At 31.6% G+C, this 26988-nt stretch overlaps 1 protein-coding gene across 2 annotated transcripts in view; it reads right to left on the bottom strand.

Annotated features, from left to right (window-relative positions):
* Positions 1-26988, bottom strand: part of Ncam2 (neural cell adhesion molecule 2) — a 490334-nt gene that overhangs the window by 98944 nt on the left and 364402 nt on the right. For both annotated transcript variants that reach the window (XM_005375584.2, XM_005375585.2), the window contains exon 10: positions 2794-2981. In XM_005375584.2, the coding sequence (XP_005375641.1) occupies positions 2794-2981 (188 nt within the window). The remainder of the gene's footprint in view (positions 1-2793; positions 2982-26988) is intronic.

Genomic DNA, 26988 nt, shown 5'->3' with positions numbered 1-26988 from the left:
TTTTTGTTTTTCTCCGGTACCGGGAACCGAACTCACGACCTTGCGCTTGCCAGGCAGGCGCTTTTGCCGCTGAGCTAAATCCCCAGCCCCTTCTCTCTATTTCTTTTCAGTTCCTATCATTATCTTTTAGTTTTGGTGGGAGAGTAGGTGACCTCAGTCTTTACCCATTGAAATCCATAATTAAGTTAATCTTTGGGGATTATTTTGGTGAATGATAAGGGCAACGCTGTAACTCTATTGTACAGAAATTCTGAAGTATCAATTCAGAAAAGAGATTTGATGATGGTAATAGATATAATTTTCAATTCCAGTAACTATTTTTAAGAGAGAATATGCTTACAGCAAGAGTTGCTTTTAATTTCAACTCTTTTCCAAAAGAGAGAAAAATGATTTTGCGGTAATGGAAAGCTATTAACTAAGAGTGCAATTTTGAGGCCCATTGAAGATGGTGCTTCTAAATGAGTCCAAAAGAGCTGTGTAGTTCATTTTCTCAGTCAGCTGTCCATCGAGCAACACATCATAGGCGTAAAGCTCAGAAATTTCAACAGCTCTTGCACTTCTAAATGATTCAGTTATGCATTTTCTTACATGCAGCTTTTAACAAACCAGGCGAGCTTAACTTTTAAATAATTTTATTAATGAGAAACATTAAAGAACCCTTTCTTCAGGCCACAGAATAGTATAGGAGGATGTTTATTGTTTTGGTACATTCCGGAGCGAAGAATGTGTTTATCAAATCAATACAATGCAGAGCCGAGATAGCCACAACAAACAAGGGTAGCTACTGAACAGTTCCTTAAGATTAGTAACTCCAATGTTGCCTTTTTCACTGGACCCACTTTTAGGTTTTTGTTTTGTGGGTTTTTTTTTTTTTGTTTGTTTGTTTGTTTGTTTTTGGTTTTTCTCCGGTACCAGGAACCGAACTCACGACCTTGCGCTTGCCAGGCAGGCGCTTTTGCCGCTGAGCTCAACCCCCAGCACCCACTGGACCCACTTTTAAAAGGACCAGTTCATTTCCCGCTTTTGATTTCAGCTAACAAGTGAAAGCTTTATATCCCTCTGCTAAATAAATAATTCACGGGCTGGGGATTTAGCTCAGCGGCAAAAGCGCCTGCCTGGCATGCGCAAGGACGTGAGTTCGGTTCCCGGTACCGGAGAAAAGCCAAAAATAAATAAATAAATAAATAATTCATTTATCACACTGTATGGTTAACAATCAGAAAATTACACACAGGAGGGAAACACAGCTTTAAAATTAACCTACCCAAATAATATGCTCTGAAACATACTTGACATATTCCATGAATAGCAATATGACACTAAATATACCAATGTATTATTTAGTATATTGTATTGATATACAAACAGCACAATGAAATGTTAGAACATTTGATCAAAATATAAGGCACTATATACAAATACTTATTGTAAAGGATTAAATAAAAAATAAATATATAAGTGTTAGCAAATCACTGCTACTGTATGTCCAAGAAATATCAATGCATCTGGTCATAATATTTTTCTCTTCATTGTTAAATATTCAGTTCAAATAAATGAAATTAAACTGTGATGTTAAGTTGCCACAAGACATATTGGACCAAAAATTAATTCTGAATATGAAAATAGAAGGTGGAACTATAATATCAATGAAGAGGCTGAGCTCTTTTTTCATAACCCTCGCAGACTGATTTCTTCTTTCTGTATACACGTTTAGCAATATGTATTTAATAGTATCCTTCACTAAGGACAAAAAAAAAATTAGAATGTTGATGTAAAATAGATTACCATCCAAACCAACCTGATAGAAATTCCCTGTCATTACTTTTTACTCAGCTATTGAAATCCTGCATTCTTATGTAACAGTGAGTTCAGATTAAAATAAAATCTAAAAGAAAAATGCTTATGAACAATATAAATTCAGGCACCCAAAGAATTTACAGTGTTTGTATATTAAAATTCATATGCTTAAAAGTTTAAACATATATGATTACACAAATTTTTTAAAACTTAAAAAATTTCCTTTTGAAATTGTTTGCCCAATTATTTTTACATTATTTTTACCTATATTTTATCATATGGTATACAATTAACTCTAATATGGTAGTATCGTGATCATGTAACACATAATAAAAAGCACTTCCTTGTAACTATGTGGCTATAAATTATACATTAGCATTGTTTACATTGCTTTTTCTTTTAGGCCTATTGTTGTTATACTTTTTTATTTTATTCGTCACATACTGCATTTTTTACTTAAAGATTTGCATTTAAACTTTAAATAAATTTATGTATATATGATTTGTTCAAAATTGTGCTTTATACAACAGATCACATGGTTACATCTACTAAAAATTATATTCCATTTTAGTGTGGGGTGAAATATATGACTATCAAGTATTGTTAATATGTATATTAATTTTAACTCATATAACTGAAATTGCATAATGAATTTAGCAGCTTTAAGTCTGCAAGAAGTTTTCCAACTGTGCTCATAATATTTTCATCCTATTTTCTCCAGATAAGATTTTTTTTTCTCTCCAAAAGTAAATTAATGAAAATTAATGGTTTTTACAAAACCCTCACACTTCTATTTCAGTGAATACTGAAATACTCATAATAAATTATCTATGATTCAAGTATATAAATTTGACTTTTGAGTAAATAAATATCAAACACACACGTGGAAATATACCTGTATGTATAAGCATATATTTCTATGTAAATATATTTAAATATATTCTGATATAGTACATAATTACTCAAATAATATATTTAAAAATAAATCAGACTTACCTCTAATATCATCTTTCTTCCTGCACTATATGTCTTTAAATTAGTAGTATTTTTAGCTGGTAAAACTAATTTCTCTCTTCTCCAATGGATCGATGCTGGTGGATTTGATTTCACATCACAACTTATATTGATTGGATTTCCTTCCCAAGAGTAATAAATTGTTTGGTTTGATATAAATTTAGGAGCATCTGTAAAACAACATTAACCAAAAATTTATAGATATTTCAAAATAATCTTTTAGGTTGCATAAATTATACTGAGTATAAATCAGTGATCTTGAATAATAAACCATCATAATTCCAATTTCAGATATTTAATAGATAGCATAGAATTTATGAAAATGTTTGCTTTGAAGTTTTCTCACAAAATTTCAATATATTGATATGAAAAAGGAGTCTATTTACTTACTAAATACAAAACAATGCTCATTTAAATTTGTTCTTACCAATCTGACAAATTCATTGATTAAATCACTATCTAAATATATGTGAACATTTCTGGGAAAATCCACATTGTAAAGTGAGAATTTAGGTTACAGTTTAACAAAACTAATGGTTCGTGTGGCATTGTTTCATCTTGTCTTAGTCACAGCTACTTTTTCTATAGTATATTGTGATGCATGAATAAAATACAAGCTGAAAGAACAACTCAGAAGAGCAACAAAGTCTCTACATTTTCAATTTTTATTAAAAGAGTGATATCTTTGATTAACAAAAATAAATTTGAAATCAATCCGTTCTTATGGCTCCTTGTTGTTTTTCACATCCTGACACAAGACTTGTATCACAGTTCAGAGGAAATAGTCTGATATGCAGGGGTTAACTATGTTCCACCTTAAAATACTCCAAATTGGTGTACTGGCATTTTTCAAGCTGAAATTCATACAGGGGCCGTAATTAGCTGCTGAAAAGATCTTTGACTTGTCTTTCCCTACATGAAGCACGTCACTGATTCTTTTGGCTAATATGTCTTCTGTCTATCACGCCTGGAAAATAACCTTAAACACGAGATGAGTAATTGTCGATGTGATTTACCTGCATAAATAAACTTCGAAGTAACTTTAACCCTCCCTCACCCATCTCTTAGTAACACACAAATTTCCTACGTTAGTTCAGATACCTAGTTGCCCTTCCACCAAATCAGGATTTGGGGAGGGGTAGTCCAAAATATCTAAAGTCATCCAGCTTTAATCATTACTTTAAAATGGTCTCTTATGAAGATCCACATATACATGGAAAAAGAATACAAATTTTATGTTTGTTAAGCAAGCTTTACAGTATTTGAATTCTGATATGCAGCCAAAGAACCCATATAAGAACTCAGGGAGGGTATCTCTCCTAAAATATTATAAATGTTTGTTACATAACTTTAACTTAAATGGCACAAAACATGGCTTTTAGTTTTATCCATTCCAGAACTATGGTCCAGTGCAAATGTCACTTGACGCAATCTTTTTGAGACTCAGTTTTCAGTCCATATAATTATTTGGGAGAATTAATTTTTGTACATAAAAGCAGGATTCTCAATTTGCACATGTGTCCTGATTTTTGTTTCTAATATTAGCTATTATAACCCAATAATCCATGAAAATAGTAATGCCTATTGTCTGACTTTAAACATTTTGTTTAATATCCATAATCACTTATTAATGGCCTACACACAATTTTGCTTAAATTACTCATTATATTAGGAACAAGCAATACAAGAATTTGAGTCAGTAGTACAAATGCAGACAGAATCATTTATTCAAAACTCCATATTGTATACATTATTGACTTTGTCTTTCTTGTTAAGAAATTTTACATTTTTGAAATTTATTACTTTTTAAATTTAAATTAAAAATACGCTGTTAACTAATGAACATGAAAATAAAGTAAAAGGTGTGTATGCAGCACTGTGGTGGATACATGTATACACTGTTCAATGTTTAAGTCAGGTTCAATATATTTGTCTCCTCAAACTTTTATTATTCTCAGGGGTTGAAGATATATCCCAGTGGCACAAGCACCTGCTTGGCAAGTGCATGGACCTGAGTCTGATTCCCAGTACAAAAAATTAAAAGTTTTATCGTCCTCTTATGGTGAAAACATTCAAGATCTTTTCCTCTATCTTCTTGAAATTCACAGAAATAGCAGAGTATGATTTATTCTCCTATAATTACAGGAAGAATATATGACTATATTTTAGTACTTATTGACTAATCTATTCCTCATCTTCCCTCTACATGTTCTCCCTAGATACTAACGACTATTCTTCTACTCCCTAATTTCATGAGATTAACACTTTAATGTTTGACATTAGCAGCATTATGGTATACATTTTTCTTACTTATTTGACTTCATATAATAATTGTTAATTTCATCCATATTGTTGGAAACAAAATGATATCATCCTTTTATGCCTGAGTTGTATCCCATCATGTATGTTTATTATATTTTTATGTCTTCACCAGTTAAAAGACAGTTGAGTTGTTTTCATTTCCTGCTATTATGACTATTGCTCAATGAACATGAGAGGGTAGATTTCTCTTTGTCATACTGATTGCATTTCCTTTTCATATACACTCAGTAATAGGCGTGATAGATCTTAGGTGTATGTGGTTCTGCTTTTAATGTGAAGAATCTCTATGTTGTTTTGCATCCAATGCAAATTTACAATAATTTCCACTTCCACCAAGAGTGTACAAGGGTTCCCATTTATTGTTGCAGCACTTCTTGTCTTTTGTATGTGTGATAATAGGTATACTTTCATTGTGTTTTTGAGCTGCGTATTCCTCACTGTTAGCAATGTTTCACACATTCACATAAGCACATTTAAGAACCAAATATCCCTGAGAAATATTAAAGTCTGTTTCTGCCTTTTTGTTACAAGTATTATGTGGATATATTTGATGAGCTTTGGTTGTACCTTATATATTCCAGATGACAACCCCTCATCAGATATATAATTTTCAAATATTTTGTATTATTGTATAAGTTATCTTTTCATTTTGTTGGTTATTTCCTGTGCAGTGCACAATGATTTTAGTTTACTTTAGTTTCATTTGACTCTTGCCTTTCTGTCCTGTGCTTTTAGAGTCTTATCCCAAAAAATTATGTACATTTGCATGTTCCAAAGCACTTTGTGTGTTTCACTTTAATAAATTCATACCTTCGTGTTTTACATTTAAATCTTTAATGCAATTGGAGTTGACGTTTGCAAAAGTGAAATCTAATTTCTTTGACATGTCCATAATTATTTAATATTTTCTGCACAAGTTATTGAAATCACTGTCCTTGATCAATGAGTGTATTTCATCAAAAATCAGGGCTATAAAAATGCAAGTTTACCTCTATGCTCTTATTCTTTTCTGTTTGACTGTGTGTTTTCATGGTAATGAAATGCTGTTTTAATTACTACAGTGTAGCAGTATAGTTTGAAGTTAGCTAGTGAAATGCCACCTGTTTTGTTGCTTTTTGGTTAAAATTTCTTTGCCTATGTGGGATCTTCTTATAAATTTCTTTGTAAATTTTAGGAATTTTTTTACTAGTTTTTTAATGTATGTCCTTGGTATTCAGATAGCGATTGATCTGAACCTGTAGGTGATTTTTGGTAGTATGTACATTTTAATGCTATTAATTCTTCTACTCCATGACAAATGGATTTTATTCCATTTTTTATGTCCCCTTAAATTCACCTTTTCAATGTTTTACAATATTCATTGTAGAAACCTTTCATTTCTTAGGTTAAATTTATTTCTAGATGCTGCACATTTGTACCTATCATAAATGTGATTTCTGTATTGATGTTTCAGATTATTTAGTATTAATGTATAGCAACATATTGAATATCAGAATTTTGTACCCAAAAACTTTTATGAATGGCTATATTAGTTCCACTAGTTTTGGAGTAGGTTTTTGTTTTTCTCTGTCATTTCATCATGAGTTATTATAATGAAAACTTTTTTAGCACTCACGGTAAACATAAATAAACAAGTGTATTACTGCTAAACCAAGCGATAGGCAAGCAATGACCACACTATTAAATTAAATCAGGGCCAGGAATATAGCTCAGCAGCACAGGTGCCTTCCTGGCAAGTACAAGGTCCTGAGTTCAATTCCCAGCACCAAAAAAAAAAAAAAAAAAAAAACTATTACAATAAATCAATCACAAAAATATTGTAAGGGAGAAAGAAACTACAGCAGAATGGCAAAACAAGATGCACAATGGCTAAAATAAGAGCTCACATCTTGACAATTATGTTGAAAATGAATCAATTAAATTTGCCATTTAAAAATATAAAGTGAACAAAATGATGAAACAGCACCAACTGAATATTTCTTATATGAAACTCACCTCATCCCTAAGCAAATACAGAGAATGAAAATGGAGAAAGAGAAAAGATATTCTACGAAAGTGGAATAAAAATGGAAGAAGCAGCCATATTTAAATTCAATATAATTTATGTCAAGACAATTAACGGAAAGGCTATTATACAATTATAAAGGATGAATTCAACAATAACAATTATATATATATATATACTTGAAATTTTGGTATGTCATTTGTAATGTCAACTTTTTATCTTTCATTACATTACCTGGAACTTTTCCCTCTTTTTTCTTAGTTAAAATAGATAAGGACTTTTATGCATTTTGCTTTTCTTGAACTATTAGAATACCTGAACATGTATAACAAATATTAATAGATCAGAGAAAGAGAAAACAGTGCAATAATGAAGGCCTTTAACACTCAACTTACACCAATGGACAGAATATCCACGCAGGAAAAAACACCAGATTTAAATTTTATTTGAGCTCATTACCAAATATTTACAGAAAGTTTCTTTCAGGAAAGACATAGCACCTGCTCTATTCAATAATGCATGGGATTCTTCAGGACTGAGCTGATCTCTTATGGTTTAGATCCATATTCCCTTCAAAGCTTCATCTGTTCACACACTATCAAGAGGTAAGTCCTATTTGAAGGAAGTGGACCACTGGGGGTGTGACCTGGATGGATATAATCTTCTTCCCAGCTTCCCCTTCGTTTTTCACTCTGTGGTTTCATTCCTCCACCAGGCCCTTCCACTATGACATTTCTGCCTTGTAGCCTGTTGACCATACATGGGCTGAACATACTAAAACCATTAGCCAAAATAAACTTCTCCTCCTTTAAATTGTGACTGTTAGCTATTTTGTCCCTGTTATGGGAGAGTGACTAGTACCACACTGCGAAAGGAAAATCAAGTGTTAATTTTTTTAAGAAATCAAGCATGTCCAGTACCTTTTCTGAAATTTTTGGTAAAAAACTAAAATGGAAGCACAACATATCAGAGACTACAGGGTACACTGTAGTTTTAGTACAAGGGGAGTTTATAGGAACTGATATCTATATATAAAGAAAGGAACTATCTTGAACAATTTATCAGTGTATCTGAAAACTGGGAAAATATGAACAAACAATATCCAAAATTAGTAGAAGGTAAGTAGTAAAAGAGAGGATCAGAACAAAAATAAAACTGTAAAAGCAAGAAAATGAGGAACAAAATGAAGATTTTGTTTTGTGAAAAATTAAGCAATATAGAGAAACCCTTAATAAAGACTGAAAATTTGCAAATAAACATGAGGGAAGAAAAGGGTAACATTACAATGGACAGTACAGAGATATAAAAAAACACTTGAGATTTTTCTAGACAAGTGTACACCAACAAACTTGATGACCCAGAGGAAATGAAAAAAATTGTGGACATACAAATTTTAATTTCTATAAATCACACAAAAATAGAAAACCAGAACTAACCAGGAATGTGCAATATGTTCATGTTATGTTTTTAACTGCAATCTGACAAACAGTTATGGATAATTTTTCAATACTTTTTATGCTACAAGAAGTTTCTGCAATTTGTGTATAATATTTTAATAATCTTAGGAAGGATACCTCATCCTTCTTCCATGAGTGAGGAAATCTGGGATATATACCAAGCTCATTGCAGTACTAAGTGGAGGTCTGACCTATGAGTCTAGGGTAAAGAGCATAGTGTCCTACATTTTCAAAGGGCATGTAATTGGAATGATATTTTGGGAAGATAAAGGAAATTACTAGCTACATAATCATGGCTCTTTAATCTAGTCTTTTTTATTATCGGTCTAGAACAAATAATTAAAAACTTTATCCAGGGGCTGGGGATTTATCTCAGCGGCACAGCGCCTGCCTGGCAAGCATGAGGTCATGAGTTTGATTCCTGGTACAGGGAAACAAATAAACAAACAAACAAAAAACACATAACAACAACAACAAAAATCTTTATCCGAAGATTATAAGCAGAACTTCTAATCTATTGTTATTTTAGTAACAATTTCGAACAACTTGATGTTGGACAAAGTATTACTGACTGAGGAAACATGAGGTACTTATCTGCGCACCAGATGCTTGTATTTAGCTCCTCTTTTCCATACACTTGCCCTGCAGCAGCCCTTTTCATCACCTGCCAGCCTTCAGAAGAAAGCTGTGCACCTACTAAACACAGCCTTTCCACAGCCTTCCCTCCTAGGTAATATTTTCTTCTTTGAGTTCCCATAGCATCGTACATATTCCTTCATTATGGTCATGCATAATGGAAGGATCTTTTAGATTTTTTTCTTTGACAAATGCTTTGTATCTTTTTGGTTAGGATGTATCTCAGTCAAAATTATATATATAATGTCTTATAAAATGTTTTAGATGTTCCAAAACTGCACATCAAAACTGACTGGATACTAAATAGTAAATTATATTTCAATTCAGTAATCCAGTTAAATTAGAAGAAAGTTATTTATGACAGAAAGAAAAAAATATTTAAAGGTCCAGAAAATGAATAACCTAATATATAAATAACTAATAGAAGAACTATGTTTTGTTTTGGTTTTTGGTTTTTTTCCGGTACCAGGAGTTGAACTCATTACCTTGTGTTTGCCAGGCAGGTGCTGTGCCGCTGAGCTAAATCCCCAGCCTGAATAGAAGAACTATAAAAGACACTCGACTCTCAAATTCAAATACAAAGCATACATCTTATGAGTAAGATCATATATTGCACCTGTATGCTTGCAAATATAGTTTGCTTACCATTATACTATTTGAAGGAAAGGTCTATGGATAATATATTTATGTATAAATGTAGCAAAATATAAAAATTATGCATGCTAATGAAATAGTGTAATTCTCTGTTCATAACATAATATCTGTATTATCTGTATTACTGTGATTTAACCATAACCTAAAAACATGATTTGTTTTCATAAAAGAAAACAGCTACCACTAATTGCTTTCTTGATGCAAATTAAATACAGTAATACTGATGTTGAATACAATATATGCTACTGGCAATACATGTGATATTGAAAGCTATATTAGTGATTAGGAGGTGAGGCAAAAATATAGTGATAATTCTGGTCTAGAAATAAAATTCACATACAGGATATGCTCTGTCATGTCTAAGAGCAACAAAACAGCAGTATTCATCAGCACAGGATTAGCCATGCTAGTGAAATTGAAGAACTGGTATTAGCCATGATAAGAAGACGGATATGACTGAAGAGTGACATATGATGAGGATAAAAATGTAGCCATAATTTGTGTTGCTAAGTAAAATACGGTAATTTTCAGAAACTGGGGAAATCTTCATTATCAAAGAAACTTCACATGTGTGAAGGAAATAAAATTTGGTGGTTTAAACTAAGAGAAGGATGAAAAGAGAAAAACATAACATAAACTAAACTGGAATGACAAGCCATGCTGCTATAATTATATATTATATATGGTGTTTAATGTTATGCATAGATGCATTTATAAAAAAAGCATGGGTAGGTGATCAGATTCAAGTTCATGGCAACATTTGAAGGGCTAATGTGTCCCTCATGTCCTATTAAAATATAAATTGAAATATTTTCCTATATGTAAAACAATAAGCATTATAAGAAAAAATTTATTTGCATATAGTACAAAAAATAAATGAGAAAATTTGAATATTGACAAGATACAAATATATCATTCACTGGATGTGAATTAGATTTATTTTGAAAAATGTCAGCAGCAGGGAGAATCAAGAAAAGTAACAAAGACTTTCTCGTGACAAAGTGCTTATCTAAACTTATTTTTCCAGTAGGCCTTGATTTTGGCTTGCTCTGCCGTATAAGAAAGAATCCTGCCAAATCCAAAGTGTAGGAATTTCTCCATTCTAAAGTTCCAGTCATCTCTGGATTGTAACCCTGCTTCTCAACCACTACCACTGTCGGCTAGGTCCTAGCCCTACCTACATAACAAGATACCAGTATGATATTTTCTCAATAATATTGCCACCCTTGAAGCTTAAACAAGCTCCTCTTAGCAATTTTAAACTCATCGAGCTACTTTCCCAAATAAACATTTTTTATTGGATATTTGTCTTCATTGTTCCTTCTATTAAAGTGAAGCTCAGTATGTCTCCACTGTTACAACAGCCCTGACAACTATTTGCAGTAATCTTAAAGATTTTTTGTTATAGTTATCCTAAGGGACAGATGATTTCTCTCTGATAGGAGAAGATATCCCCAAATTAGGTAATTAAAATGACTTTTTTTTTGCTTTTAGAAAAGACAAAAAGGGATCTGAGGCGAATATTTCAGTGATGAGAATTGTTAGATTATATTCTGTAAATTTTGTAAACTTGAAATGCTAGTATTAAAATAGCAAGGTTTATTTGAGAATGTGTTTAGAAATACATGTTAATGCATTGTTTCTCAAGTTCAGAAAGTCAAAGTCAATCCTCTAGATTCTAATGTGAAAATTTAAAATATCACTTTTCAAGTCATAAAATATTAAGCCAGTGTAGATTTATTCCATTACTTTTTCATATAAAATGTTTAGATTTGTTAAATGAATTCAAAATTGTATTCTCTAGGTCTCTTATAATCAAGAAATTTTAATTAACTAATATAAATTTTTCTCTTAATCATGACAAATAAATTCCTTCATTAAAAAATTGCCTAAAACACTAAAACTATCATGTGTCATTAACAAATAATCTCCAAATAAGCATATCTATAATTGCCTTAAAAGAAAAATAATGGATTTTGAAATACTTTTAAAATTATATATTTTCTTTAAAATGTATTTACTACTCAATTTTTTGACGAGGAGCAGACAAAAGCAATCCTTGAACATTAGGCTTAATACTCAATCTTCTGTTAGGACACTATGAAGACATTTGTTTGTTTTCTACTTTCAAGTTATAACATATTTTGGGAAAATATGTTGGCAGACAAAATAAATCAGATGGTTAAATGCTGCTCATACATATTCTGTATTTGCAAGTCTGAGGATGGCAACTGCTACTGACTCATTTTCCAAACTTATCCCTGAACATCTATTCTATGCTATCCATTGTTTAAATTTAGGAGATTTGTGTTAACTAGAAATGTATACCAATGCACCCATCTTATGAAATCTAAACATCTATATTCTCGTATAACTGATTCAAAGAAAACATTCCACAAAGACGTGAAATTAAATTTAATCTCTAACACTTTTACCACTTAAAATGTGTCTGGTATAGTGCCATGTAAGTCTGATGGATTGCTATAAGTGTTACAATAAAAACCGAGTGACTATTAACAGTAAGATAGTAAATAACCTTATGGTAAAACAAGCAAATGACCAAAATACTTCTTAAAGAAGGTAAATAATGGCCAATAAACAAATGACAAGTAAAACATATATAAAACATTTCAAATAACTTTTAAATTACTGTGTACATATACATAAACACATACACATAATAGTAGATGAACAAAATGAAAAAGATAATTTTGTTGTTAATTGTAAGCAAAGAATTGATTAGAAATAGCATTGGGATTGCTAACACATTTGAGGCCCAACTCTGCTAAATATCAATGATCTGATCTTGAGTTTCTGTTTATGAGTTTGCCTCTTTCTGTCTCTCTCCCTGTCCCTCCCTTCCTCTCTCCCTTCCTCCCTGCCTTCCTTCTTTCCTCTTTTACTCTTTTGCTTTTAAATTCTTAATTACTTTTCTCATTACTGAGAAAAAAAAAATCCCAACACTGAAAGTTAGAAGAAGAATGGTTTATTTGGGTCACAGTTTCTAGAGTTTTTAGTTCAAAGTTAGCTGCCTCCAAGATAGGGTGGCATGGCAGAGGGGCATCACAGAAGAGATATAGTTCATGGTGGGCAGAAGACAGAAAGCAGAAAGCACAAAGCAAGCAAGCAGCCAGTAATGCACTGGGATGGGGACCCCCTTTCCGCCCCTTATATCTAGTCTAGGCTACAGGGCTTTAGGGTGGTAGCACTCACACCCAAGGTGGAGCATCCTTAATCCTACCAAATCTGTGGATTGATTTAGTAGTCACACATCCTTGATCTCAGCATCACCCACTTTCTATCCAGCAACCTATGTAAAGCACCATCTATGATAACACGAGTCTTTGAAGGGACATTGAAACACAAGCCACAACACTAAGAAATTAAGTTGACATAGGCACACCTTCTAAATTCCTTAAATTCTAGAAAACATTTAAGAGAAGACACATCAATTTGGAAATAATTTTAGAAATGTACATAGATATCAACTCTATGGTGTATGAAGAGACTGGGCCACCAGAGAGGTGGCATCTGTTTCTCACAAAAAAACTATGGTAGCTTCATGAAGAGAATGCTCACTACTGCATGTTTACAAAAACCTCTTAAAATATGGAGCACATGAAGGCGAGTAATGTAGTGGCCTTTGGTAGTAAAAGTACTGGTCATTTCTAGTCTCCACAATCCTTGTAATGAGAATGAAGTTACTAAAACTGTATGCATTTCTTCAGAGACTCTAAGAATAGGAATACTGAAAACAGGGTAATATGAATACAGACCTTAAATAAATAAAGGAACTATATTTCTTTTAGCTATTCTTGCCATGAAATAGTTCCTCAGGAGAAATTATCTAGATTTGATTAAATGGCAGCTCTGCAGTCAGAAAGCTGTTATAGAACATTTAATGGGTCTTATATCCATGAACTTGAATCAATCTCTTATTGAAAGTTATCAGCACCATAAGAAGTATTTCCCAAATCTAAATCTTTTAGGTTCCACAACATTGTATTCACGAGTTTATTCTACATCCAACCCTTTCAATATCAGCTGTCTCCATTCCAAAGAAACTTACAAGCTTGCCTTCAGAATTGGTATCAAGTTAGACCTGTTTTGATGAATGTGCTCCTCTATTCTTTTTTTTTTTTTTTTCTCTTTTCCTCTTTCTTTTTCCTGAGTCACAGAGCTGAATTTGCAGCCAGTGGTCAGCACTGCATTCTGTCACTGCATAAGATTATTTTACTTGATTATTTGCTTAGTGCAAACATTTTCCTTTTCTTGTCATTTCTACACTGACTGTGAAGTCTTTCTTATGAACACAGTTTATCTACGGTTGGTACACATGAACTAAGGAAAACTTTACTTTTTGCAGACTGCGGACCTGCTCCTGAATTCTGCCTGCACAAGTGCAAACTAATGCTTATAAAAAGCATACTAAGTGTTCTGAGACCTGAGATATAAAATTCTATGGCCTACATTTTTACTAGTCCATGAATAATATTATCAGACAACTCACTATTCAAATTTATGCTATTTACTGAATAAAACTGAAAAGGCTTTCCTAGGAAATGATTTTAAACTCCTATGATAAATAAATTTAAATGTGTTAGAATCATACTGATAATATAATATGCATTGTTTTTGTAAAAAACAATATCAAGCCTTCCTTGTACATTCCCCAGAAGATTTAGAGACCACAGTGAATTCCTCTCCTCCAGCCATCATACTCTATAAGATACATGTACTAAATTCATTTCTTTAATATTAGATTTTAATAACTGCTTATATCATACCAAGAGCTTCTCTAAGTGAATAATGGAGTGTAATATTCATTTTCTTACTGTTGTAACAAAATACCTGAGAACAACATCTTAAAGGTGGGAAAATTTATTTTGGATAAGATTTTCACATGTTTTGTTCTATAGTTGGCTGGCTCCATTATTTTGGGGCCGAGACAAGGCAGACTATCACAGGGGAAGGGCACGGTGGAGAAAAGCTGCTCACCTCATGGTGGGAAGGAAGTAGAGTGGGTGAGAGTCAGAGAAGAGGTGCTAAGCACAAAATATAACCTTTAAAGTCACATCTCCAGTGACACCTCCTCCACCTGGTCCCCTGCTCCTCACAGCCCATTGAACTATCAATTCATCAGTGGATAATTCCAGTGATGAGGTTGGTACCCTCACAATTCAGTCACCTGTCTAGGCCTCATTAATGAACACTGCTGCACTGGAGATCAAGTTTTCAATATATGAGTGATGCTTCAGATTTAAACCATATGTGGGGTGATTTAGTTTTAAAGCTTTTCCATTCTTTCCTCACCATTAAGCACAATTTATAGGAATGTATTTGATTCTCTTGATAGCTACTGTCATATCTCTTGTCTAGTTCATAATTACTGCCTCTTCTCCTTTACAAACTTCTTACTAGCTTAGTGATCTAACAGTTTGTATTCTAAGCTGTTACTGAGGGGCTTAAAACCTTGTAAATACCTACCCACAGCAATTATATTCCCATTTTATTATAATTAACAAGAGTCTACATAAACTCTGACATCAATATCTATATTTGTGACACTATCTCCATTTAGGTTAACTTGGTTCCTTAACACTGACTATCCCTAACCTTTCTGTGATTTTAGGCCTTCAAGTTTTCCCATTTGCATAATTACCCTAAATTGTGTACCATCTACCTACTGAGTTAAACTTACAAAGCATTATTAGGGAAATGACTTAAAGTCAATGAAAACTAAATGTAAGTCTTTAAAAATCACATTGATAGTACTATAAATATTATCATGTATTATACATATTGAGCTGCATAATACTGTTCTAGTTTATAACCAGATATTTCTTAAAATGGAGTTTGCAGAGGATTTTATGCTTACTGGCACAGTAGCCTTCTTAGTTTGCATATATACAATCTACAAGGTATGGATCCAGCCTACAATGTTTACACAATAATAAGATCACCTAATGATGCATTTATCAAAAGTCATTAAGAAGGTACTCAATGTTTCAAAATCTTAGTTTAAAACTTAGGTTCCGTTAGTGTAAGAAGAGATTTGCTTTTCTTCATAGTTCTGTATGGTCCTTGAATTTATACTTGACATGCAATAGAAATACTCCATAAATGAATGTAACATGAATGATCAAAGCCCCATGATAAATATCTATTGTACCGATCATCACTTCATTTCATAAAAAATGAAAATATATCTACAAAGTTATTCTTGAAGAGTTATTAGCAGAGATTATGAGGACAGGTATATCGCAAGCTTCTGAAGCACCTGTTCCTGCAGGAACACCCCCAAACACTTCTGCAGAGCAGATACCTGAGGTTTCATCTACTTTTCTTTAAAGTCACAGGTCTATCTATGACACTATTTCTGGAAATTCTGAGTAACATACTTTAAGCCTTTCTTAAACTCTTATTGCGTATTTTGTGAAGAAACCATTGTCTTAAATTATCTTAGAATTCACTATAGTCCACAAAAACTTGAAACACTTTTCCTTTTTACTATCATTTCAATTTTTTCCTATGATTTATATGGAGGAGAATTACCAATAGGGTTAAAACTAATATATTTTTGGCACATTTAAAGGGTAATTCAATTACTGTTTCATAGATCCAGTTCTACTGTATGTTCAGCATGTGAAGAATCTGCTATGGCAATTAATGAAATTCAGTCCGTGTACCAAGGACAGTCTAATAGCTATGTGGAATACTAAACTGGTTGTGTGCTTACTGTCAGCTATAACACTGCAAGTACATTTTTATACTAACTTTGAACATCCAAGTTACACATAAATCTCTACATATTTTATGACCCTTAACTCAACCCAAAAAAGAGTCATTTATATAAAAGGATGCTTATCTATAACTTCTTAGCACACACTGGGTTTCTCTGTAATTTGATTGTTATTAATGATATAATCATTACTGGCCATAAGAGAAGAATGATTATAAATGAGTGAATTATTCATCTTTATAATATTAACATTTCTCTTCTCTGGGTATCTGCCATTGCTCTATCATGTAGAAAATACAAATAAAAATATTGTGCTCCTTTTTACCATATTGATATTTTTTTATAATTGAATTCTCTATAATTAGGCATATTACATTAAAAACCATCTTATTATTAAGTACAATTTCATGTATATATTTAAGAAAATGCTTAAGATAATCTCTTGCTTAAAAAATTCTAAATTATAGAAGGAGAACTGATTGTTCATGAAGAATATAGATATCTAAAGCTGGTTTTTATTTTGCTTTGGTTCTCTCTTTCCTCTTTCCTCACCTCTCTCTGTCTCTCTCTCTGTCTCTCCCTCTGTCTCTCTGTCACTCTCTCTCTGTCTCTTTGTTTCTGTGTCTCTGTCTCTACCCCCCTCTCTATCTCTCTCTCTCTCCCTGTTTTTTTTTTTTTTTTTTTTTATTTTAAGGATAAAAGGAGGGAAACATCAATATGTAATACAACCACCATTGTTAATTCCCTACCACTTTGTTTGTAACTCTGTATTGTCTGTATTGTGCTTGTGATATGTTGTAAAATGTTATATGTCTGTTAATGTTTCTCTCTCCCTGTTTTTTTGTCTCTATATTTGAGACAGGCTCTCAACCTCATACATGATGGAATTCCAGTTATGCACCATGTCCAGCTAGACTCATAGCAGTGTTAAAGTTATTTTACAGATTTAAAAAATGCATCTGGATACGGTGGCAAAGGACTGTGTCTGAGGCATGATGACAGTGAGTTAGTGGCCAGCCTTGAAACTTTAGCAAATACCTATCTGAGAAAAGAAAAGTCCATTTAAATACCAAAAAGGCCAGTTTCTTTAGAAACTTAGTTCTAAAATAACTAAATGGGTATTCAGATGACATTATAATCTTGGTTTATTAGTATAGGCATGAATTTTCTATAGATTCAATCTTATTTTAAAGAAAAGTATTTCTAAAACAAAATAAGCAGTCAAAAATTTTGGTCAAGTAAGAAAACAACCCAGGTCACTGCTGCTTAGCACTGTCTTATGAATACCTGTGTCAGAATTTATCAGTTTATGCATTGGGAAAAAATCTCAGAAGAGACAATCATACTAGACAATGATTTATAATAGTATGTTATATTAGCCTGACCACAGTGATGATTGCTTTTGTAATCTTAGAAAATTGTTTGGTGTGCCTAGAAAAAAAAAAAAAACATAATGCCTACATATAATATTTAATATTTGTTGATTTACATATTGCAATGCTAGCAATTGAACCCAGGGCTTCAGACATGCTAGGCAAATTATAAGCCACTGAGTTACAGCTACGGCCTCATAAACAATGCATTGTACTTGTGTAGGTGTATGTGAGTGTGTATGTGTTACTGGGAATGGAGCACAGGAACATGCTAACATTGAGCTGTATTAGCAGACCATTTCATTGTTTTAATTCTGAGAAAGGGTCTAGATAACACTATTTTAAAGTCTTTTTCTATAAAGCATTCCAAGAAAGCAACAGTGTTAAAAGTAAGTGAATCACTCTGATCAAACCTTCCTCATCACCCCAGAAGCTGTAGTGGTTTATCATATATAATACTTGGATTCAAAAGGGGCATGTTACTCTCAATCAACTATGTGTACAAAATAAAAGGATGAATTAAAATAAATACACAATGTCATATTAGTCATATATATTTAGTTACAATACAGATTCCATATAATTTTACTTGTCATTTTACTTGTAATATTTACTTCTTTAAAGCACTATGATGATTTTACTTCTTAAAAGTTTTTTCTGACTGCTCATTTGTGTACTCTCTATTCAACATATTTAATTATAAGTACATTAAATTATATGTTATGTATTAATACTTTCTAAGCTGCACTATATAAGTAGATTCTGGCTCCCTAGACATGTTACAAAATTTGCTTTCAATCATTCTCCACATTTCAAAAGCACTAATAATATGCTATTTCTAATGTTTCTAGTGTTATACAATAAGTATTATTAAACTGAATAATTATAATTGAAGGTTCTTAAATGAAGACACAGGAATACCCTTTACTTCTTTAATGTATTTATACGTTATTGAAAAATATGTTGTTTATATTATTCAATATATGATGATTATTCACACAAGTCTGAAATCACTCAGAGAAAAAATTCATATGCATTTTTTGCAAACCCATTCACTATTTTAAGAGTTATCGGTATTACTTATCTGATTACACAATTAGAAAAATATATAATTTGCACTACATACCTAATATAATATCTTTGTGATTAATGAAGTTTCTTTCCCTCTGGAATTGCATATATCTATTCCTTGAAGTTACAGTCAGAATATTATTACAATTCTTGAAATTATTTGCAATAATATGTGCATATATAAGTTGACATTAAATTCAATTTTTAGCTTGGGCATTATCTGTTCTGATTACTATATGTTGAATATGTTATTTGTTGTTATATGGATGTTTGCTGATATTTATATAAATGTACATAAAAGTGATGTTAATAAATTGCAATTATACTATGAAATTGATTCTGTTTACTTCAATATTGTCCTTTCTGATCCCTCTGCAGCCATATCTATAGTAGTTTTAGTCTATTCTCAACATTGCAGCCTGGTTCATTCTCTGAAGATGTAAGTGTGGACTTGTTCTTCTGCCCTAAATCTTTCTGTGGATTCCCATTCCTTCCAAAATCCTTCCATGATTATAAGGCTCTATATCAGTACCAGTCAATAGAAATGTAATGTGAAGCACTGGTGCAATGTTCATATTTTTCTCGAAGCCATATAAGAACAAATAGGCCATATTAATTGTAATGATATTATTTAAACCTATACAGTTCCTACTTGGATGCTACTTTCGACTAAGGTGTATATACACCCGTAAAAATCCAGCAACAAAAATTCACGGCACCACATCCTGAGGGAGAGAAGGAAATAGGATGGACAACAAATCCGTGTATTTCTCAGTATCTATAAGATGCTATATGGCAATGCAGACAGTGAAGACAATTTGATTTGATAGCAGTGTGCAGTCTCACTCTGGACTTCCATACTAGTTTCACCTTTGATTATCTTCCCTGTCAAACCCAGAAAGCTCAAGGCTATGGACTCAAAGATTGTGTTAGTCCAAAATTCATATGCTGAAATCCCAGTGCTCACTGCAAGGCATTTGGAGCCGGAGCCTTTAGGAAGTAATAGGTTTTAGGGAGGTTGTGTGGGTGACTCGTCTGATGGGAATAACGACTTGACCAGGTGAGATATGCAACTGTGCTTACACCAAGGAAAGATCTTGTGAATATAAAACCAGAAGAGGGCATTCACTGGGAACGTGACAAAGCTGGCATCTGATTGTACATTTCTAGCCTTGGGACTCTGAGAATTAACTATGTGTTGTATAAGCGACTAGTCCACAGTACTTTACTACAGCAGCTTAAACTGAGACACTCGCCATGCTAGTGAGAACAAGGACGTCCATAGCAGTCTTCATTCCAGAGTAAGAACAGCAAGTTACGGCAAGGAGATGCAGGGTTTGCTATGTGTGGCTCTAAGAATTAAACAGATGTGGAGAGGCTGTGATAAATCTAGTAGTTACACAAACTTCATGATTTTTGCTGTTCTTGCTGGGTGTTATTTGATCATTTCTATGATTTAATCTCTCAAGGGTTGGACATTTCTTAAAATTCTTTAACACTTTTCATCACTATGATATATGAAATACATTTGAATGAGATTTCATCTGAATGAGATATCTGCCAGATAGAGACAAGATTATTGAAAAAGTAGAATTGATAGAATTGGTGCACGTGAGAAATGTGACAGTTCATATTTTCCCAGGAAAATTCATGTAATGATGAGGCTAAGAAAACATAGCGGAGCACTAACAGACTTTTCACCTTCCTTTTAAAATGTTTTCTTTCCACCTTTTGAATTAAGAAATATGCTTTGTATTTTCTTAGCTTCTGTCCTTCAAATTATTATATTGGACATAAAACTTAAATAGTTTCAGGCAGTAGAACCAACCTATACCTCCTAATGAGGAATCTTCTTAAAAGTTTCAGTACCTTAAATGTATTATAGTGAATGTAAAAATCAAATTCTTAAGCAAGGTTCTAATCATAGATATAAAAAGTTAGAGTGTCTTACATGAATTAAAAATGCAATGCAGCAAGCTTAATTAGAAAAGAAACTATAAATGAAAAGTTCAATATCTCACATGCATTATTACCTTAAGTTAAAATTATTAAATTAAAATTATTGCATAAAATAACAATCTGATTAATCGTTAATATGTAATGACAACACAGACCTCTATGATCCAAGAACTTTTCTAATTTCTAAACTTTTATTGAAGTAATTTTCTTTTATATTCTTTAATATATACTTTATCCTCTCCATGCAGCCATTGAGGCCACTACAATCAATTATACTGAGAAAATGTAAAATTCTCAGTAAGTAATTATCAAAAAAGCACACATATATTAATTCTATGGAATCTTTGTAAATATAGAAGTATCATGATTCTGTGTAATAATATTATCAGATGCTCTTATAGTCTTAAAATGTATCTGATATTGCCTGCTACATCCTTAATAGTATAGGTGAAGGTGAACTGACAAATTGTTAATATCTTATGTGAATTAAAAATCAGGTGCAGCAAGCTCAATTAGAAAGAAAGCTGTAAATGAAAAATTCAGTATCTCTAAACATGCATTGTAACCGTGTAACTATTAAATTAAAATTATCACCTAGTTAAAAAAAAAACCTTAATGATATTCTAATTCAAAAGTACTATGTAATCGGTGCTTCTTGCATTAAATCACTTAAACACACCTGTTATCTCCTTTGTTTTCTAAATTAGAACTTTAGTGCAGCCCCTGCTTCTTAATCACGTAACACCTTGGAAACACTGAAAGTGAACTGGCAGTAAGCCAAGAAATCTGCTTAAGCTGAAATGCAAAAGAGGGTTTGAGCAAAAAGAGGCTTAATCTTTTAACACCTTAACTTTAGTGCTAATGCAGTACATGAGGCTGGCATCAAATTATACATGGTTCGACTACTTTACACTTGCTCTCAGCAATGTTTCTTTGTAGGTGTTTTGTTCAGGTGGTGAAGAATCATATGGCAAGTTTTTTTTATGACAGTGCATAAGACCTTTTTAATTTGCATAGGCATTGAAATGTTTTCGATGACAAAGGTGAAGAATAGAATATTTCAGACTTTTCTATTATGTAATTGTTTACTTATAATAATAGCCCTTCGTGTACTTTCAAAATAAAATACTGAGAGATTCACTACTATTTTCCATTACTTTTTGTAAATGTAATAGCTTTTCTAATACAAATGAGGATTCAATTACCAAAAATACAGTTATAAGATAGCTTCTGAGAAGGCCAGGTTTTTCTTATAATATAAAATTTAAAATTTCTTTAATTTTATATTAATCTTTATTTTCTAAACAATGTTTCAACTTAGAAACTTTCACAAAGCAGTCACACTTCCTGAATTACAAGGAAGATAAAGAAAGAAGAGCAGGTTAAATTGTAAGATTACACTCTTTTATTCCAAGTATCTCATCAGATGACACCTTATGTGCTAAATATCTCTTAGTGTTTTTCTATTTCCACTTTAAGAATAAAATTAAAATTTTAGCAGTTACTGTTACAAACAATAACTGTGTTCTAAAATAAGTTCATATAGATTATTATTAAGTGAACTTCTAATTACCACCCTTATAATTTCAAATATTAGCTTTACTATTCAGCTTTCAAGTATTTGACAACAGTCCCTATGAAGGTAATATTACATATATACATATAATATATATATATTACACATATGCATAATCTTACATATATCTTATATATATAAATAAAGTGGTTAGGGAATATATTAGGAAATCAATACACTATTAAAGTTAATGAAAATTGTTCTTAAATAGAGCTAAAGTTTGAAAATATAAAGAAGGTACCTGATATATTTGCTTTTGTTCCTGCAAATCATGAGTGAATTTGCTGTGACAAACACACTTCATTGACTAAACAACATGAAGAAATTCTACAATATTCTTGATTAATAAAAGAATAAAGTGAACTCCTAAAGATTTATAAGTAATTTGCATTGAATATTGAAAGACATTTTAGTGGTTGATAACAAGAGAAAATAGCTTAAATGTAGTATTGATCATTTGCAGATATGATTCTCAAGAAAAGTCATTTCACTTGACTATGAAAATGGTTTCTTTGAGAGACTGCAATGAATATTATAAAGTGCTAAAATTAAAAGTATAATTTGGAAAATAAATAAAATGCAGGAAAAAGTTTAAAAATACTACTAAAAGAAAATGAAAGCTCTATGGTTTCTTTATAGGACCCAAATTAACCAAAATCTTTCGACCTTTAAAACTGTAAAAATGTAGGATATAGGGGGAGTTCTGTAAAAATCATGTCAGTGTAATTTTGAAAGTTCATCTCTACTTCTTCTAAGAACATAAAACTCTGAAAAAATATAAAACTTTAAGAATCCAACTACTCAAGTACTTTTAGAAGAAAACAAAATCAGTTAGATTGTGAATGAAAAAAATAGAATGAAAGCTAGTTTCCAGATTTTTTTCCTAATCACGTCTTTTTTTCATTTTGAATGAAAATTCTACATGAAAATTACACAGTATTCTTGGCAATATATCCAAAAGGTCAGAGGTATGTTGGAGAGGTGTCTGTATATCAGAAAGTGAGTAAGAATAATCTCAGCGAATAAGGAAAAAGGATATCAAAATTTGTTTATAAATCATCCTAATATTTAGATCTTCAAGCCATTTTGACTTTAGTTTTGTGCACGGCAATATATTACTCAGATATAAATAAAGATAAACTTGAGGCTTTTATAGGTAAATGGATGCAACTAGAGACCATACTCATTAGTGAAATAAATCAGATTCACATGTGTGAACATTGTATTTCCTCCCTACTATAAAAACCTGAAAGAGTAAATAAAATCTAAACAGTACAATAGATATTGTGAAAGGGAAAATAAACTGCTCAAATAGGAAATAACACCTGGGATAAGGGAAAAGAGAAAAAAAAAGAAACAAGGAAAAAATATGTATATGTGTATATATACACAGACACACACAAACACACACAATAGCAAAAATAATTGTACTACTAATTTCTCCTGGTTTATTGAAAGGAACAGTTAATGTGTAGTTGCTTGATCAGTCTTACATACCTATATCTGGTTATCTGAGTAACCACTCTGAAGATAACAATATGTAATATAACAATCATATTTATTTTCCTATCACCTTGTTTTGAAATTGGGTATCATTTTATTGTTTTAATGTTTTGTTTTTGTCTTTTTTTGTTATTTTGGTTTTGTTCTTTTCTCTTTAAAAAAAGAGAAAAAAAATGCATACTAATCTCTGAGATTTGTGAATATTGGACAGACACAATCCTGCATAGTGGAAGCTTTGAGAATTCAACTGATATATGATTAACTGCTTACAGGAAGCAACACAGAACTTTGGGGTAATCATTCACTTACAAACGAAAATTATCCAGATAATCACGAAATGACCAAGATTGAGCATAATACAATTTTCACAGTGTCCAGTAAACACCCTAGCTTTTCTTGCAATTCAGCTAAAATTTTGGACATGCTTCAGTAAAATTCCAGAGATGAGAAAGATAACGGAGAGAAAAAGACACGTTTGAAGAAATAATGAACAAAAGAATATGTTGACAAATATAAATTTACTTATTTAAGCTTAGTACACCTAAATATGAAAATTCAACAACAGCATATCTAAATACATTCAAATACAATTCATAATAAACGGTGAAGCAGATATAGAAAAATGATAGCTGGCATTCAAAGAACAACAGTGCGACTATAGATATTGCATTGTTTTCAAATCAGAGAAGTTGAGAGGGCAGTTTAATTTTTAAAGAAATGGTAACTTAGAATTGCCACTGACAGAAACAAAGTGGTGAAAATAAAACAAAACAAAAAAATCAGGCCTTTAGAATTAATGAATGGGGCAGAAGGTGTCAAACTTTGCAAAGAGAAAATAAATTACTAGAACTTCACAGTCAAATCCATTGCATAAGAAATGGAGAAGAAATTTCTCCATAAAACAGAAAAAGGTAATGAAAGAGTAAAACAAATGGTAAGTATATCAGTAAATGAAACATTTCTTTTCAGTTCTTTAAATTATTGCAACTGTTTAAAACAAAAACTATCATAACTTTGGATGAGAATGTCAATGAATGTCCATGTAATATTTATGTTATTAAAATAAGAAGGTCAGCTGATAAACGGCAATACATAGCAATAATATGAGCAGACATATGCAATGTATCATAATTCGTGTATTGGAAATGAAGCACTACTTCAGAGAAATTATGAATTTTGGATGGCTAGTTTTTGGAATGTATGAAATGTCTAAAATAAATTACCTAGGATTTCACTATAAGAATTTGTAAACAAAGGACAAAGTTGTGTGTGTGTGTGTGTGTGTGTGTAAATAGTAGAGATGAGAGAGAAATCCCCAAACTAGAGAATAGATAAGTTATATAGAATAAAAATTAGCAAAACTAAAAATTATGCTTTGAAAAGATGAACAATCTCAGCAAACCATTAGCAAGAAAATAGTCTCTTAATCAGTGTCTTAAATAGATAAATGCATAGAAAAATTATGAGCAAAGACACCGAAAATGAACTCAAAATCGATCCTAAACATTAATGAAATCCATAGAATTTTAAAAAGAAAGCAAAAATATAAATCTTCATGCCATTACTTTACTGAATAATTATCTCTTAGCTAGAGCACAAATAGTTTTATTTGATACCTTGAAATTTTACAAAATTAAACTTTTTATCCCCAAATTCTGCCTCAAGAATCCAAAGAAAAATGTGTTTCAGAGAAATGAAAGTATATATATTATAAATTTTTTCATAATTTTTTCATAATATTCAATATTGATGAATATAAAAATAATCAAATGCCAAACATATTATATCCATATGATACAATAAAAAGAAGGATTACTGTAAATTATTGAAGAGCATTTATGTATACCAATGAATGTTTACTGAAAGAAATCAACATTGACTACTCATAGAATGGGATTATTTTGCATATCAAATATTTAATTACAGTTAATATCCAAAATATATAAGGAACCAATTAACAAGGAAATAATGTGATTTAAAAATGCAAAAAAGACTTGAAACATTTCTCAAAGGAGATATTCAGCTGCCTAATAGATACATAGAAAAATGTTCAGCACCACTAATCATGAGAGAAATGCTCATTAAAACCACAAGGAGATCTCATACATTTTTTGGATATTTCTTATCAAGAAGAATAAAGGTAAGTATCAGAATGTGTGGCGGGGGAAGGAACTCTTATAAGGTATGTTACTGGTGGGAATGCAAATGAATGCACCCATTATGAAAACTGTACTTAGAGTCATCAAAAATAGATCTATCATGACTCAGTATATATATATATATATAATGAAATATTCTTCAGCCTTAAAAGGAGAAAATCTTGTCATTTGTAACAATGTGCATGAATCAGGAATATATTACCCTATGAAAATAATCCAGGCATAGAAAGATAAAAGAGTACAATTCCATGTATAAGTGGAATCCAACAAACCCCTAGAGGTTACCACAGGTTAGGAGGAAATGTATAGGGGAAAAAAAAGAGTGAAGAAATCATAGTGATCAATGAGTGAAAACCTTCCAACTGACAGGAGGAACAGGTTTTCAGATCTATTGTGAAGTATTGTAAGTCCCTGTTAGGTATTAAATCACATATTATAAAAAGATTACAAGAGAAAATAGTTCATACTACAATTTACAATCATTTATCCTAGTATCTTTTTGTAGCTGAATTTAGTGATGACTAAAGCATCTCATGTAATTATATATTGGCATTTCACATTGTCTTCATATTTTCCTCCACTTATCATTCTGAAATTAGAGTACATGTTGAGTTTGGATTTAAATTTTTATCAATCCTAGTTTCTTCATAAAGCACCCTTTCTAGGACTAGCATACTACCTGGTGCTACTATTCTAGGATTAGCCTGTTATGCATGAACC

Source organism: Chinchilla lanigera, unplaced genomic scaffold (assembly GCF_000276665.1).
Source record: "Chinchilla lanigera isolate Chin_1 unplaced genomic scaffold, ChiLan1.0 scaffold00006, whole genome shotgun sequence".
Lineage (NCBI taxonomy): Eukaryota > Metazoa > Chordata > Mammalia > Rodentia > Chinchillidae > Chinchilla > Chinchilla lanigera.
The sequence above is the reverse complement of the archived record's forward strand: the minus strand, read 5'-3'. Positions and strand labels throughout refer to the sequence as shown.